This window comes from Bombus vosnesenskii, unplaced genomic scaffold (assembly GCF_011952255.1).
Source record: "Bombus vosnesenskii isolate JDL3184/JDL3185 unplaced genomic scaffold, Bvos_JDL3184-5_v1.1 scf7180000013316, whole genome shotgun sequence".
Taxonomy (NCBI): domain Eukaryota; kingdom Metazoa; phylum Arthropoda; class Insecta; order Hymenoptera; family Apidae; genus Bombus; species Bombus vosnesenskii.
In genome coordinates, this window is record NW_022882962.1 from 1,388,754 (window position 1) to 1,406,517 (window position 17,764).

Below are 17,764 nucleotides of genomic sequence, written 5' to 3' on the forward strand. Positions count from 1 at the left end.
ATTTCCATTATTCTTACTAAGTAATTTCGCATTTAAAAGAAAATGATAAAGTAAAAACTCTTGTTTAGGATAAAGAAACTGCGTTTACTTTCGAATCGATGACATTAGGACTATCTTTTTATTATCTTTCTATTAATACCGAATTCCTCCAGTTAATTTTATTCTTATTGCTATTAAAAATATTTGAAATCTTTCTTTTACCTCTTTCGCCAGTTTCCCGTTTGAAGAACAAAATGTATTGCTTTCAATTTTACTTTCTTTAGTGCCATCTATATATTACGTATCCATAGTTCATAATTGAAAGTCACGAATGGCAATAAACAGGAAATGATTGAACCTAACAGGGAATGTATCGTTACATGTTGAATAAAGGAAGACAAATAAAGAAATCGGGAAATCTCTAAACAGAAATGAATCAACGATTCATTCTGTAATAAAAAGATACAACAGTGTCGATAATACCGTGAACGAGCTGCTACAGATGCAAAGAAATTAACAGCATGAGATGAAAAATCTATGCTCTGCGAGGTAAAAAAGATGTTCCTATATTTAGACTTTAATAAAAAGCTATACGCACAAATTATATCGCATAAATGTATTATTACATACATTACTGTCTTTCGTCTATTTGCGTGAAACTTTTATGCCAAAATATTACATGTGCTTACAGTAACTGTATATATATATATATCATTTATAGAATATAGTTTGGAGGGGTCCCTTTTCAGGATGCTAAGCTCAAAAAATCTCAGTGAAGATTCTAAATAGAAACGCCCTTAAGGAAATCATGGAACATGGGCTTGCTTCTTCCCTGGTGAAGTCGTATTATATCGTGTTGATACTGCATCAAATTCGATTGAACAAATATTTCGTTGATCTGCGCGTGCGCGGGAAATTTAAATAATAAGGTATATAGATGAGCATACGTTTAAGTTACACTTCAGTTTATCTTCATACTTTCACCGGTAGATGGCATATAATCATAAATGAACTAAAGTCGCATTTCCACTGATACGTTGAAAACTATAATACAAGGTAAACATGGAAGCTTTTAATCGAATATTTCGACAATTTCGCACGTAATAAAAATATAATTTTTATTGCGTTCATGTATTACATGAAAAATATAAATTTATACATAGATTTAAATAGAATGTAACCTTTCATAAAAATGTAGCCAGAGTTACCCATAATGCTCACGATATTTGGCGGTGAAATATTCAAAACATTTGGAACAGTTAACCTAAAACGTGACAGTTCAATATGTGTTAAGCAGATGTCAAACATGAGCGGAATATCAGCGGCACACGTTAGAAAATTAAGTAAATATAAATACTTTACCAATTTTTTATTATATGCTATAGCAAAACAAAAGATGAGCATAAAATTTATTAATCTTTCCAGGTCATAATATCGAGGAAATTCGATTGAGAGCACTAGATAATATTATTTCAAAATACAATCTTGGTTTTGGTTGCGATTGCGATGCTGTAAAAAAAGAATTAATAACAAAGTTATTTAACTGGTTTTCATTTGAAGCCTTCTCAGAAACACAGAAGGTTTTAGATTTATTACTTCGTTTATTAAAGGTATTTAAAAATTTAGTTTCATTCATTTATTCATTAATCAATGATTCAAATACTAACAAACGATAATTGTACTTCTAATAATTTAGAAATTATATCTCACAATAAAAATTACATTTAAAAACTTATAATTGCATATTATTATATATTTTGTAAGACAGATGATAGAAGTCACTTAAATACATTTGGTAAATTAAGACTTCAAAATGAACTTCAGGAATTAAGAAGGAAATTAGGTTCAGAATGGTATGAAAAATTAAATGAAATTGAAGAAGCTGTTCTTTGTTCAGATAAGTTACAAACAATATCATCAAACTCAAAAACTATAAAGGTTCTTATATCTACTTTTAATTTTAATTATATTTGTAAGTATATTGAAACAAGTTTGTTATTCAAATTTCTTTTTAAGGATCCTAGCTGTCCAACATTAGGATTTATCGATTACGACAGGCATAGAACACGTATAAAAGATTATGAATATAATGGAAATAACAAAATACATAGAAAAGAAGATCATAATTTATCTCAAAATGGGCTTACTACTACCTCTGCTTTGAACAGGTAAATATCCTAAATATGTTTTTCACAGTATGATAATTATATATGTGTAATCTTTTTATTTTGTTTTATATGAAATTTCTTATATTTCTTGTCTAATACATATAATTTATAGTACAGTACCATTTGACTTAACATTAGAATGTGGAGATGGAACTCCGATATCTAAAGCTACTGAAGGTGGTATTAAATGGTTAATCATGCCATGGCAACCTTTAGTCACTTCAGATAGAGGTGTCTTAGCAGCAGTTGAAGAAGCCCTAAATAATAGCTTAGATGCAAATCTTATATTACATACATGTCAATTTATAACAAACGTGATGATGCAGGATTTTCCAGCAGAAGTTTTTCTTCAAAGACCAGCAATTGTTTTTGTGAATATTTAAGCTTTTCATTAAAGTGTTATGATATTGTATTGATATTTAATAATTAGTATTTAATAATACAATATTAAATTTCAGATATTACATAATCTTTTGGAATCTAGTGCAAATATCACAAATGCCAATTTTAGAAACATAATACCAATGGTATTGAAAACACTCCACAAATTAACACGATCTTTAAGATTACGAATCTATTATTATTGTGAACCGTGTATTGCAAATAAAAAACAAAAAGTAAATAAATACAGTTTAAATTTAATACTTAATTATAATACTCGAGTACAGCATAATATATTTATAAAGAATACATTTTTCAGTTACTGGCAGAAAAATTAAGCAATAATGTTTATTCTCCTTCTGAAACAAGAGATAGTCCTGATGGAGGATTTCCAGAAGTTAATTATCAAGCATATCAATCTACTGTAAGTATTTAAATACTTTATAAACATTTATGTACCTACTAATGTTTTGTATATTATTTAGGGAACAAGCGAAAGAAGTCAAAGTGTATCAGATAACATTGATGATTCTATTTTACAATTACAACAAATGCTTATACCAATCTTTTGCATTGAAACTTTAAAACGTGTTATATCTCAATTGAGTATTTCTAATAATTCAACACTTATATTAAGAAGTACTAAGTATGTAACAGACGTAATATATGAACTGGTACAAGTACTCGTCATAAGCGTCATGCCAAATGTTTGGCTTTGCAATGATGATATTGCTTTAAAAGTAATTGAAGACATGAAAGTATTATTTGGCATGCTAGGAGAAGTCATAGAATATTTTGGAAATTATAGCACAATAGATGATTTTAGAATAACGTATTTACACCTTATAAGTATTACAATGAAACTTTTAAGCCACATAGTTCCTCTAGAAATAGCGGATGTTATCTTCCCTAAATCACTTAAAACATCAATATGTGTAGCTATAATGGATGCTGCTATTTATTTTTTATATCCAAAACTACACTCTATATTACAAGAATACGGCCGCGTATGTAATTTCTAACTTTTTTTTAACTAATTAGAGAAAATCTAATTAGTCTAATAATTTATTGTTGTACACTTAACAGCAATTTCAAGGTAGCGATGAAATTATATATATTAAAACATTCGACGAAACAAGACTGATAACAAAGTCGATACAAGCAACTATATACATAATAAAAAATACACCTAATTCATCTCATTCGGAAGTTTTAAAAATGTTGTATGCTTCAAAATTAAGTTTACCTTATCACAAAAATTTTGGTATTATTAAGAAAACTATCGAATTTTTACAAAATATGAATAGGTATATTCTTTTTGTGAATTATATGAATTTGGAAATTTTATTGTTGTTAAAACAACTTAGTTATTGCAATATAATTTATTTAACGTTTAAGGTATTCTCCAAGTAATGAAGACCAAACATTAGCTACAAAATTAATATTAAGTTTATTAGCAAATGCAGATACTGATATACAATATGCCACATATTTTGAATGTCATACTTTAGTTAAAAGTATTTTAGGAGTAGAATATAACAAAGAAAAGTTATCATGGGAAAATCTGGCATTTTTATTTGAATTATCTGTGTTAATTGAAATCATATCCTATGGTGTAACACACGATGACAAAAGGGTAAGATGAAATCTTATGAGTAAATTTAGCTTAAATGATATGCAATCTGCAAACAATTATTTATATTTTTGTTAGATCAAGGAAATGTCTGAAGAAATATTAGTTTACATATTAAAAGGAAGATTACAGATGGGAGAAAATGGATGGTTAAAATCTCTAGAAGCCATAGTACAAGTATTGCCTTTTTTACAATGTCATGCTTATCCTTCCTCAACCTTAGGTCAATGTGTAACAAAAATCTTTGATCCTGATGTTTCTACTAATATACAATTGCCATATATCGAGGTAATATGTTATAATTTATTATTGGAAAAGTACATTTCTTATATTCATAAGTCTTAAAATAGTTTGAAAAAATACATGTTTATTTAAAAGGTTTTGAAAGGTAATTTAAGGTTCTTATTTTCGTCGGATGAGGATATTAGATACGAAGCCGTTTGTAGATTGATTTGGCTTCTTGGAAAAGAAAAGGATTCAGTTAAAAAATTACCACGATTATCATCGCTACACGATTTACCTCTTAGCTCACTTTGTATATTTGATCGTCAAAGGGTTTTTAAAAGATCTGAAGGCAGTTATCAGGTTACATATTTTATTACATTTCATACATTTAAAAATTATTCCACGCATTGTAAATTTTATATATGGTCAATACAGAAATAATACAGCCAATGTTTTTACAGAGGAGTAATTTATTATCTGTACTTGAAATGCTAAATGAGCCGAATGTCGATCCTAAAATACGTAAATCAGCATTAGTACAAATTAGCGTTATGCTTACAGATTCTTCTTTACACAAGTTATTTATTACGGAAAATGGATTATCGTTGATCTTGAACATATTTAACAGTGCTCTAGTAAGATTGTATAATATCTATGCTATATAATTCCTTAAATAGTCTTTCTCATTTTACCTAAATGACATCATTTTTTAGGTTGAAAAAGAATATGTTAATTATCCAGATTCTGTCATTCCTATAATTACTATACTAAAACTACTAGCATCCTCTGAATGTTCTATACGTCAGGATTTGTCCATTCGTATTAATGTTTTATCAAATATAACGAGAAGTAAGTGCGACAAAAGATTCAAAATAAATTTTATTACTATATTACTAAAAAATATTTTTTAGGTCTTTTTCTATTTCCAAATAATGAATGTATTAAAACTGATGGTTCACAATTATTATGCTTATTACTTTATAATGAATACATTATGAGATTGAGTGAAAAATATACAGAAAATTATAATCAACTGAATATTTCTTTGCCTTATATTATTGTATCTAAAATGAAATTACCATTTCTTTGTAAATCGCATTGGAAAATAAGTAGACATAGACGATCAGATATGTCTGGTAAACTATAGACTTAATTAAACATTTTAAATATATTGATCGTTTATATCTTAAAGATCAATAGTACTAGTCTGTAATTCTTATTTTCTAGTTCTTCATGGCAATGACTCACTGGTATTAACATTTATAAGACAATATTGGATATGGGAATGGAATGGTGGTATAAATGTGCTTTGGAAACATTTTAATGATCTTCATGATTCTAATATATCAAAAAAACTAAAAATTCTAGAAAATGAATTTTTAGTCTTACGTCTTAGCTTTCCTCATTATAGCTGTCAACAACAACTGTACAATATACAAAATTCAACTACCCATGACTCAGTTTCATGTGCACTTGATTATCTTACAATGTAATCACTATTTGCAATACTTTTATAATGATCATTTATGATTTAATTTTTTTGTAAAGAATTGTTATTAATTCGCTAGTAATTTTTTTTTTTTTTAGGCATATAAAACTTTATAAAATGGAAAAATGTGAGGAAATAAAAGACATAAGCCTATTACCATGGGAACAAACGTTTGAACGATTTTTACTTTCACAACCCGCAAGTAAAGAGGACTGTGATTTATTTGTTGAAGTTTTAAATTTTCTACAGTTTTATATCAATATTACAAAAGATGGTAAAATTTAAATAATTAATAGAATTTATGTATCATTTGAAACACAGTGAAAATATTTGTATTGTGTTACATTAGGAAAGTATAAATGGACTAATAAAATAATGACAAATATAACTAAATCTCTCACCGAATTATTAAAAAGCTCGGAATTAGATAATCAAAACGTACATCAATCTATATTGAAGTTAGCTGGCACATGTTCAGCCATAGGACAATCAGAAAGATCTACTTTAGAAGACCAAGACGTTTGGCTACACTTTATTGAATTAATTGTCTCCACTTTATGTTTAGGAGACCAACAACATTTTTATAATTTAGGTAAATTTCTTTTTTCCACGATATTATATCCTTATCATTTAAATTAAAATAAATCAATTCTTTACAGCTTACCTTGATTGGCTGTTAACATGTTTAACATATTTAATTGGAAAGTGTCATTGGACAAATTGCAAAAATTTATTAATATCATTAGGAAATACATTAATCGAACTCATTATATCCTTCCATGGGGCTGGAACAATAAGCTTTATGGGCTTATCTATAACCAGAAATTCTATTATATGTCTCAATCATTTGTTATATCAAATGCAAATAAACTTCAATAAAAATGTAAGTATAAATAAAAGTTTAACTTAATTAAATATTTCTATTTATAATGATACTATTAACGGTATATGGTATAAATATTACTAGATTTTTGTACAATTTTGGTATGAAGAAGATCGTATGTTGAATTGGTTACCTATGTTGTGGCAAAATCGAGATCCTTTGGTTCGTGCTTCTGCTTTACAACTATTAGCAGGTCTAATGAGTAATTTACATACAGCTTCTCAATTATTGAATTCTATAGCACTAGCACCAAGCGAATTATGTCAGGCATTACTTCAATGCATTATCAGTAGAGAAGAGTCATGCATTGTTAGGGAACAAGCATGTTGTGCACTTAGCAGTTTAATAAAAAATTGCAATTCTATCATTTTTCAATATGTAAGTAAATATTATATCTTTCTATTACGGTAAAAGTAAATTCTAAATATGATTCTTTATTTACTATTATATCCACTTATGTAGATGGATTCTTTGAAAGCAAATGCTATTTTAATATATATAGAACAAAACAACACTTATTATGAAATAAGTGTACTATGTTCTAATATTTATATGTCTACTTCTCTGGACTGTGATCATATGAATAATCAAGAACAAGAAACTGGGAAAGTCCCATCTATTCATAGCATGCAGTCAGGTTGTACATCATTAGTACCACGTGCAATCTCACATCTGTATAATTGTCACGATGAATTACAACCTCGTATGTGTACTTTTTTAACGCTTTTTTAACTACTGTTTAAACAATTGAAAATAATTTATAAATTAAATTGTATGACTGTAAATATTAATTAATATTTTTTAGTTTCTGTCAAAGAATCAACAACTACAGAGATGGACCATTATTTACAATTGGTAGCAACACCATCATTGATATCAGCTGTTTGTAGATTACTAAATAATTTAATACTTATAGGAAAACAAGAAGTTGTTCATCAAATTTATGAACATTCTATTGACAAATATTTAATTGGGTAATTAAACTTATTATATATATGTATATCTGTGTCTGGAAAGATTTTAGAATTTTTCTAATATATACTTCAACTTTTGTAGATGCATTAATGAAATACCTAAAGATGTTGAAAGTAAAAGGAATTTAACACATTATTGTGACATATTGGAAATGTATATCAGCATTTGTAGAGTTTTAACAAACTGTATTACAAACAGTAATGAATATTCTCTTGTAGCTAGCTTTTCAGTTGACTCACTTTACATGTTATTTTGTTTTTTAAATGATGATTTATATTGTAAGTTAAAAAAGAAGAGATTCATTTGTGTATGTATGCAGTAAGTTTTATATAAATTAAATAATGTTTACGCAGGTAATAACACATCGCAATTGATCTCTGTGCGAAATAAACTCTGGACCGAAATTTTCAATTTTATAGCCATACTTTCGTTAACAGAAAATCAACATTTTGAAACAATACAGACCGCTTTAGAATTGCGTGGACCAGAAGCTGTACTTTCATCTATCTGCGTTGCAATGAAGGATTCTAATCCAGAACTTCGCATCAGTGCTATAGGCTGTCTCGCGTTTCTACTGTCTCAAGAAATTGAAAAAGATTCTTCAGGAAAAAGTAGCATCTCACTACAATCAATAATGGATACTCCTTTAACTCGATTGTCAAATGACAATAAAAACAATTTAAAAGAAATTACATCTGATGTTAATACATTTTCTCTACAAAGTGCCAATATGCATTCAACAAAATCAAATGGAAATAAAGATCCTCCTTTAATTTCCGAAAAACCGGCAGATTATGAAGTTGAAGGAAACGAAATTGCTATGAGCAAAGAACTTTGTAATATTTTATTGCACTTATTTATAGCTCATAATTACAACCGATCGAAGAAGAATAAGAAATTGAACGAGGACAAGGATTTGATCATAAGCGCACTTACTAATTTGTTATGTGTATCAAACACAGCTAAACAGGTTGCATTGGAAGAAAATTTACCTGACACAATTTTAATGATATTGAAAGAATCGTATGTGAGATTAAATTTACAACCTTTCGAACTTTTCAAAAATCAGATTGATCGTGAGAAGAAGGTAATTAGATAAAGTAGACCTTAAAAAGAGTATTTTTTAATTTATATTATTGCTGCAGTGATCAGCTGAGAGATTTCTCAATCTCGAAAAAAAAAACAAATATTATTCATACACGTGACGGAATTCCCAACATCGTCTTAGAAATTGTAACAAAAAGTTTTCCTCATGTTTTTCTACAGATTCATCCGTTACTACGCGACATGAATGCTATTTTAGTATTATTAATGAATTTCATGTACGGCAGTACAGAAGTTAAAGTAGCTCTAACAAAAGCAGGACTAGCAGATGTATTACACAAACTATGGGCTTGGATTGCATTAAATAAAACAGTTTCAACCACCGCTTTGAAATTACTAGCAACCTATACTACAAAATGTACTACAGGTATCGTTAAAATTGAAATATACACTTACTGCTAAATCCTAAATATTAAACGAGTAAAAATTATTTGTTGAATATCTTATGCTACTTTAATAATTTAATTTTTCAGCAGCGCAATCTTTGACGTTAACGACTATTTTGCCAGGGACGGGGCTTAGAAAAACTCCTAATACTCTCGCCCTTATACATGTTATTATACAATTAGTTTGCAAAGAAATAGACAAAGCTGGTCAACTCTTTGATAATCATAAATTACACTTTGCATTTCATGTTTTGAGAAATGCAATACACGTTCATGAATGTAGAGTATCAATTTCAAAGGTAATTTGATATTTTTTGATGATATGGATCTCCAAAGCAACGTTTATTTATTAATACAAATTTCGTAGAGTAATCTCCTACAATTTTTTACAAAAATACATCCAATTACCACGAAACGGACAAAACCATGGCCACTCGTTGAATTATATTGCTTAGAGTTCTTAATTGACTTTACTTATTACGAAGAGGGTCAGATATGTGTCCCAAAGGTAAAATGGACTTCTTAACTTATTTCTTTAATTTTTTATTCTTCAATATCCAAAAAATATTTTTATGCTTTTTCATGCGTGTATACTAATCATTTCTTCAGGCTGTCGACGGTTTGGATGTTTTGTTACAATTGTCAAAATACTCTTCATCATCTAATAGAATTCTTGCAATTTCCATATTGCGTAATCTCGCGTTTAACATGACCAACCGACCACGATTACTTAGTTCAGGTAAATTAAGACACGCATACTTTCATATCACGTTACATATTTAAACGATTTTAACATAATACGAAAATTTCAGTGGATTTTATTAATGTTCTACATGACATATTTAAAAATGGTTCCCTGGTCGAAATTAGAATAGCAGGGTCTATGTTATGGTCTCTAATATCCAATAATCAGAAAGGAAAATTAATTGTACGAAGTGCTGGCTTTTCACAGAGTATACAAGAAGCGTTAGGTAGGATTACACTATTAAATGTAGATGATAAGAAAGAAGAAGAGGATTTACTTAAAATGCTACAATATATATTAAAAATTCTTAGTCCAGTGGATACTAAAGCTGATTAAGATCAGTGATGAGAGAAAATAATTAAATACAAGTAATTGTACATAGGAATTGAAGTATTACTTTACATTATGTGAATAATATTTTATTAACGAAATTTGTAATATTTTTTATAGAAATAGCAAGAGGGTATATGTAATATGAATTTATACAATTTTTATACATATTACTATTATAGATATATTTTCATCGTTGTATTTTTATGACTAACAATACGATATTTTGTAATATATTGAATAATAAAAATTATTTAATAAATAAAAAGTAATATTATTCACAAGTTCAATTACTAAGATCACGTACAACAGTATGCAATATAGATGTTAAATTACAATGATCCCTCAATTTACGTGAGTCTTCTTTTTACGGGGTAAATTATAACATAATTTACACGATAGATTTTATGCGCGATCTTAATTTACGCGGCCAGGAAATGCATTTTCCTAGAAATTTTAAAAGTAACAAGTGTATAGAGTAACTTATTCGGCGATATTGAAACACGTCAATACCGCATGTGATAAGGATAAAAGTACATTACGTTGTGCTAGTCATCATATATGTGTACATATTTTTCCTTTTGTACAGACAGACTATTTACGCGATTTTCATTCGCGTAAAACGAATCTACATGGAACGGATACTCCGCGTATATTGAGGGACGAGTGTATAAATTAATTGATATGACTTTGTGTAAATTAGGTTATTTCATGCTACCGACAATATCTATTTCTCGAGTTTCATTTGCGCGCTTCCAATGATTGAAGATAATGCGGCTTAATTCCTATGATGATAGCATTTCGTATTATGCGTTAATTAAATAAAATGTGACATTCAGAAGTTAAATAAGAAATAAATTGTCAATATTTACGGAATACTGGAGAATTGCCTACGTTAAAATCAATTTCGTTTGCAAACATTTAACCTGATGATCATCGGCAGTATTTCCGAAGCGAAGTAACAACATGAAATTTTGCTCGAAAAAAGAAAGATTTATAACGATAAATATATATTGTTTACTAGAATCCTATTGAGAATCTTAAACTCAAATACATTCCATCAATTACGAAACTTAGATTATTAAGTAATATCTCGAACAGATAGGTGTAATGATCCAATACTCATGCATAAATTATAGTTTTTACACATTTGTGCGTCATGACAAGGAGAAGAAAAGAGAGGATAAGACAACAGGAATAAAAAATCATGTAGATCTTTTCATAAACATCTCCTGTATGATTTAGATTTCAATGCGGAACTGTTACATGCACATAATGTCTTACTTCCGTCTCACGCAAATTGTTCGAAATATAAATACAGGAAATCGCTTACGTAATGCTTAAAAAAATTTATCTTCAAAGACAAAAATATTTGAAGTAAAATAAACTGAAGCAATTAATAAAACATCTGTTCCAAAATGGTACGCGCATGTCTTAGTTCTTTCTTATGTAGACCGTTAAAAATAAAGATACAAGAAATCGTTTATGCAATGCTTGAAAAAAGTTAGGTTGAACGCAGAAGTATTTTAAAAGAGATAAATTTAAAGAATTTATAAGACATCTGTTGCAAAAGCGCTTCATGAATGTTGTAACAGCTTAACGGCATCATAGAATAACGATCCTCACCTGTTATATCAGAGAGTAATGCGACGTGAAATAACATCTGAAAATTAATATTTTACGTTGAGAAGTTGACTGATTAATCCGTTCGAAGAAATATCTCGAAAATTCATCGGAAGAACTTACTAATCGATATAACCTCCTCGTGGATGTTACTATGTTGCCTTGAAACGTAAGGCAAGGATTAGATAACCAATCGTTAATAATCGAAAAGGTTCAATTCCGCTACTGACTTTCTCTTTCCAGAACAAATATTTACGGAGGCAAGTTTCTAATATCTTTAGCATCCTAAGAAATAGTTAATCCCACATACGGCATTTTAAAAGGCATATTTATTTACATACAAAATGCCTCTCGTTTAAGGCATCAAAATAACAAGCTAAGGTTCTCGCAAAATCGTTAGGACATTACATCATATTGTAAACGTTCAACACGTTTACATCAGACTGTCGTGACTTTGATATACAACGCTTCAAGTACAGGATGGACTGCGATTCACTGTAGAAGCGAGACGATATGAGAAGACTCCGCGGTTTAAAATAAATCAAAATCGTAAAATAAGTTCTTATCGTACGAAGCTTTAATTATAACTATTATTACATAACAAGTATTATTAAAAATATATATTTCAGAAACACGATACTTGGTACAACGAAGACTTGTAACCGATTACTTCAATTTGTTTCGAACCGTACAACTTCCCACTCCATACTCTCTTATTACTTTTATTACTATCTTACCCTACTTAACAATTTTAAATGTCCAGTTCGTCAGCTAAACGCGCGTCATATTAACTTTCATATTAACGAAACTCCTATCGTTTAAATAAGAGATCGTAAGTAAAAGTCGTGCAAATTGTCCGACGAACAAACGAGTTCGGATAAATAGAGTTCCAGTATCCTGCACATTGATAAAACGGTCGGTCGGTGATAAAAAAAAAAAAAAGATAGGACGTTCCTCCGAAGCTTCGATTGCCATTCGACCGACGGATCATCGATCGATGGATCGTTAATTGGCCATTATTTGGTTGCATGGATTGGCCACTTTCTAGGACGTGGAGCTGCCCTCCCCGCGTTCGTTGCACGCACGGAGGAACGGATTTAATGAAAGGTGGTGCTGTGGCGTCCGTGCGCGTTCAGCATTGTGTTCCAGCACGGCTGGTCACGTGACCGTCAAATGGATTTGCGTCAATGGTGACCTCCGCGTTCGCGTATCTGCCGCTCCGCGCCCCGCTGTTCCGCATACCCCATGGGCCTCACCAAGAGACCCGTGGGACCAGCGTGCACGACCGCCAGAGATGAGGTAAGAAAGCGTCTCACGGGATGCTAAAACTGGATAGAAGCGATGGCTGGCAGGCAGCGGCGAGAAAAGAGGATTTTCAACCGGGTATACGCTGAAAGCCGGGAAATAGGAGATTTCGTTGTGAGGGAAGATTAAACGGGATTGGATATTACGGGGAGACGGTGACGCGGAAAATAGGAGGATCGTTGGAATATAGAGAAATTTAGTAGTATGGCGGGAGGAATAAAAGGATCGCGAGAAGTGGGAAAAGCAAGAGGAAAAGAGTAGAAGGAGGAAGGAAAAACTTAACAGCGGAGATACAAATTGTTAGAAGGGTTTAGAAAGTTAGGGATTGAAAAGGAGCGGAGGGGCATGATGGTAATTGAACGTGCGAAACAAAAATAATAAATGAAACGAAAAGGGAGGGTAGTAAGATGTTCTGTGATAAAGTAGAAGAAATAGAGAGGTGGAAGATTAGAAAAAGCGAAGAAGATTGAAGGAGAACAGAGCAGGATAAAACAAGATAACGTTAATTGGAAAAAGTAGACAAGCAGCCAGGGAAACCAATTGAGCAGGACCAAGCGAGAGACGTTTAATTTTCCACGAAAGTTGACTGATCGAAACTATCGCAAAACAGCGTTACGTAGACACGAACAGCTAAAATCCTGCTTACTCTATGATCTTACTAGCGTTTCTTTCCTTCCTTTTTTTTTTTTTTTTTGCTTTTCTCTTATTTCGGCCACGCACGGAAACGATATATCGTATGGTAGCGTACACACGCGCGCAGCAATGACGCACGAAATTCGTTTGCCAGCAAGCGACAAGATCGCGAATACCCGTATCTGCAGCGATTTTATGGGATCTATCACGTTCTTTCCATTTCTTCCTTCGTGAAATTCAAGGTCACGGAATCGCCGCTCAATATCTTCAACACAGATCACCGACGTGATCGTCGTGTTCTATTTTACGTCGTATCGACGCCTACGATGAGAAAACCGGAGAACGTGTCGTTGATCCGCTTGAAACGACTTCCGTTCTACACGCTGCCAACGATTTACAGTATTTTTCCTTTGTTTGGTTAACAATTTTGATCAATGAGAACGCGGGAAGCGTGAATTATCGGAACAAACAGCTTCTATGCTCTGAAAAAGCAAATAACTTCGGTCGAGGACTTTCCTCTGTTTCGAGCGGAGATGAGTGCTCTCCCGTTCTGACGCGAAAACGCTCGCGCGTGTCAGCTGGCGGAACGGAGTCCGGTTCTTTCGTACTGGCCTCGAGAATTACTCGAAATCGAGCTCTGAGTCGACTCGAGCTTCGTACGAGTATAAAGAGAAACGATCTGCGATTTAACGCTTCATCATCGGGCATTTCTTCTTCATTGGTAAAAAGGGCAATTCGTTGTAGTTTAACAAACAGCTGGTACATTACGTTCTTGCTCTAATACAATTACGGTCAACGTTACGGATAATATCGTAACAGAAGCAAAAAACAATGAGAAATAGGCGATAACAGTTTAATAACACTTGCGTCGACATTTTTAATAAGACTTCGATCTGATTTCAAGTACCAATAAGATCTCAGTCTGATTGAACATACCTACGTATTTACTACGATAAATAATTGCAGTCGGTCGTCTCGCGAAGTTTAAAGTTATATATTTGCACCGGTTGTATTGTCACGGAATAATAATTTTCCGTTACGTCAAACGGTGTCGCTCCTAAGACGATTAAATCTAAATATATTACGTCGAAAGAGGAAACCTAAGGAGTTCGGCACCGCGTGGCAACGAAACTTACCAGCCCGATTTTGAAATTCCAACGGAGCAACGAGCCAACGAAATAATCGAGTCGCAAGCTCGCTGAAACGTAGCAACGACCGTATGGCGTATGGACTCGAGAGATTGCTCGATAAGCAGATTTGTCGAAGCACCGAACTACGCAAAGGATTAAATAAGCCTAAAAGTATCTCAAGGTTCCACGATCTATGAAATCTCTACGCGAATTACGCGAACATGACTTTACATAATGGATCGCAATTGAACTTACAGCGTCGTGCAAAAATCTTCGCGTATCCACGTGGCTTATAACGACAACCAACAAAACACGCATTTAGGAAACGTTCTCGCATACTGCTGCATAGAAACGAAGTTATCTTAATGCTACTCGTTTATGGTATTTCCTAATTCATGCATTTTTCAATAATGTCGCAATAGATAGAGTCCTGATGCAGGAGTTGTGACATTTTCTTAAACAAGTCGATCGAGGAAAGGAAGTAACGACAATATTAAGATTAAGCGTTCTTTTATTCGTTTGAAACAGCAATTTCCATTCGATCAGATGACCGCTGTAAGACTTTTGCATGGTACTGTATCCACGGTATTTGTATCCTGTGCGAGGTACCACGTGAAATGCACGCCAAACTGGTTGCGCTTCTGCCTGTGTCTGATTTGTTCTTATTAAGCTCGATTGATCGATCAAATTGAATTTCAAATAGCTCTTCCTCTCGTGTTTGTGTTATTAATAGAACGCACGAATAAGAAAGCATCTTTCATCGAAGGCCAGCACGATGTCAACGAGTTTTCTTTTGACGCGTTTCACGGAAACTTGAGAAAATAGAATAGAAGGCAACTCGTTCAACGTTCCATGTTTCAATCGAAGCGAGAATGAATCATTTCGATTACTTATTTACTAAAACGAATTTTTATAGAAAATATATGGTAGAAAATATACGCGTATACTACTGAACTATCTGATACTCCTACAAAATCTTGTGCTCGTGGTAAAGGATATCGTTAATATCTCGTGCTGTGCGCTACAAATGTAAGAAGAAAATATCATACGAAAAGACGTTGTAACGTTTGAATGAAACGTCGCAACTGACACGAAGCTTTCGTAATTAACGTGGTTGTTGTATAAATATAAAATACGAAGGATATAGAATAAAAAAATGAATACCGGGTGAGAGAAAGAAAAGGGAATACGATATAATCGACAGGATTGACAGGCTATAATCGGACCGCGATACGAAAGATCATATCTATTATGAATGAATGTATGACATTGAGTTTAATTTACGAATGGCAGAAGAAAAAAAGATATTCAGTGGATAAATTGCCTTCGTAACATGATGAGATAGGAGCATAGCGTGATACGATAGCAATGCTTGTTTTCATACTGTTCATACATGAACTTTACATGAACGAAGGAGGAATTGAAGATTCATCACGAAACACTTGCGATATAGTAAGAATGATAATGATTAGAAGAAAAAATTAATTATACGATAACTGGAAGATTAATCGGACAGGATAATTTGTTTCCCCTCTACGTGTTGCTGGCCGGCCGCATGACATTTTTAAGTATTTTAATTTCCATGTAACATTTAAATACATGGCTGCGCGATAAATTGACGAAACGAATAATTTTTTAAAGTGATTCGCGTTAACCGAGCAAGAGAATTGTTCCATTTCGTGGCTGAAATATGCTTTACTTTTTTGTTTTTGACGCTATTACCTGTCCTATGTAGTTTGCTTGGCGCACCTGCATATAATTAAGTTTTCTATCCTATTACAGTTTAGTGTGTTCAATACCGCATTCCTTACCTTGTTGATAAACGCGTAATGAAAGCCATTCAAAGCCACGTTCTCATCGGCTGTGTTTGGAGAATAAAAATTACTTGTCAAAGGAATTCAAACAAACGTAACTGCTATCTACGTGTCACACACACTGAATCGTTTGCTTCTCCGTCTATTTGCTAACTGTGAATGATAGATGATATGTGATTAGCAATATAAATAAATTATTCTATTATGTAATCGTTTGTAATTAATCGTGATATATGCACATTACATTTAACAACGTACATATTACATTATAAGTACGGATGCTGGGAAGCCAATAAGATATAAATTGTAAAGTTATAAAAAAAAGTTATACTATACTATACTATATTATAGTTATACTATACTATAGTTGTACTAGAGAAATCATAACAGCATTGATGTCTAATAGGTCCGCTGATATATCTATTAATGGAAAGAGAAAAAAAGACTGTTTGGAAAAAAAGTAAAGATACTTTCTACGTGAGTCGATCGGAAACGATCATGCGATATTAGCGATAGATGACACGTCGAATTAAGAAAAATTCAATCGTAAAAACATACATACATCGTGTATCACGCGACATTTGTGGCGAACAGTACGCACATTTTCAGATAAGACAGAAGGAAGGAATGGCAGGAAAAATAACTTATGGTATAGTGATAGCGATTCCTTCTATCGTCGCTACGTAATTTTTATTCGGTTCAGTTTGTTATAAAATTTGTATAATTATAGATTACAATGATATTATGTATCATAAAGTCGAGTTACTATTGAGATTGAAACAAACATCTTAAGCTCGATCTGACGCAGCGAATACAGCGAGCTTACCGATAGATATAATATAATACAACGTAATAAATAGATGTAAATTTGATGTTTGTTTAATACGTCAGTGTTGCATAAAGAATGATTTTATGTATCGTTTAGAATTTTAGAATGCAACGTGTGATGTTTATTAATTAA

General features: G+C 31.8%; 1 protein-coding gene across 6 annotated transcripts; it reads left to right on the forward strand.

The window, feature by feature from the left end:
• Positions 1-719: 719 nt before the first annotated feature.
• On the forward strand, positions 720-10,453 carry LOC117235356 (rotatin). Of its 6 annotated transcripts, none has more exons than XM_033497296.1 (30): positions 720-908; positions 1,143-1,322; positions 1,405-1,589; positions 1,744-1,917; positions 1,996-2,147; positions 2,260-2,518; positions 2,606-2,764; positions 2,848-2,952; positions 3,014-3,535; positions 3,615-3,835; positions 3,927-4,164; positions 4,240-4,449; positions 4,540-4,746; positions 4,848-5,021; positions 5,100-5,235; positions 5,298-5,522; positions 5,614-5,875; positions 5,974-6,149; positions 6,225-6,467; positions 6,535-6,758; positions 6,843-7,136; positions 7,221-7,461; positions 7,564-7,732; positions 7,815-8,011; positions 8,087-8,820; positions 9,000-9,204; positions 9,311-9,522; positions 9,591-9,731; positions 9,833-9,962; positions 10,036-10,304. In XM_033497296.1, the coding sequence occupies exons 2-30, from the start codon at positions 1,193-1,195 to the stop codon at positions 10,302-10,304; spliced, it is 6,594 nt and encodes a 2,197-aa protein (XP_033353187.1). In that variant the 5' UTR covers positions 720-908; positions 1,143-1,192. The 6 variants fall into 6 exon arrangements, with proteins under 6 accessions (XP_033353187.1, XP_033353188.1, XP_033353189.1 ...); XM_033497297.1 differs by having other exon boundaries at positions 1,184-1,322; XM_033497298.1 differs by lacking the exon at positions 720-908 and having other exon boundaries at positions 1,135-1,322; positions 9,314-9,522; positions 10,036-10,453.
• Positions 10,454-17,764: the final 7,311 nt, after the last annotated feature.

What these genes read in the sequence shown, in the direction of transcription:
- LOC117235356 (XM_033497296.1), top strand. Translation starts at nt 1,193, where the DNA reads ATGCTCACGATATTTGGCGGTGAAATATTCAAAACATTTGGAACAGTT. An exon ending in TAACACACGATGACAAAAGG is followed by an intron (nt 4,165 to 4,239) that starts GTAAGATGAAAT and finishes TATTTTTGTTAG; the next exon opens with ATCAAGGAAATGTCTGAAGA. An exon ending in ATTGACAAATATTTAATTGG is followed by an intron (nt 7,733 to 7,814) that starts GTAATTAAACTT and finishes CAACTTTTGTAG; the next exon opens with ATGCATTAATGAAATACCTA.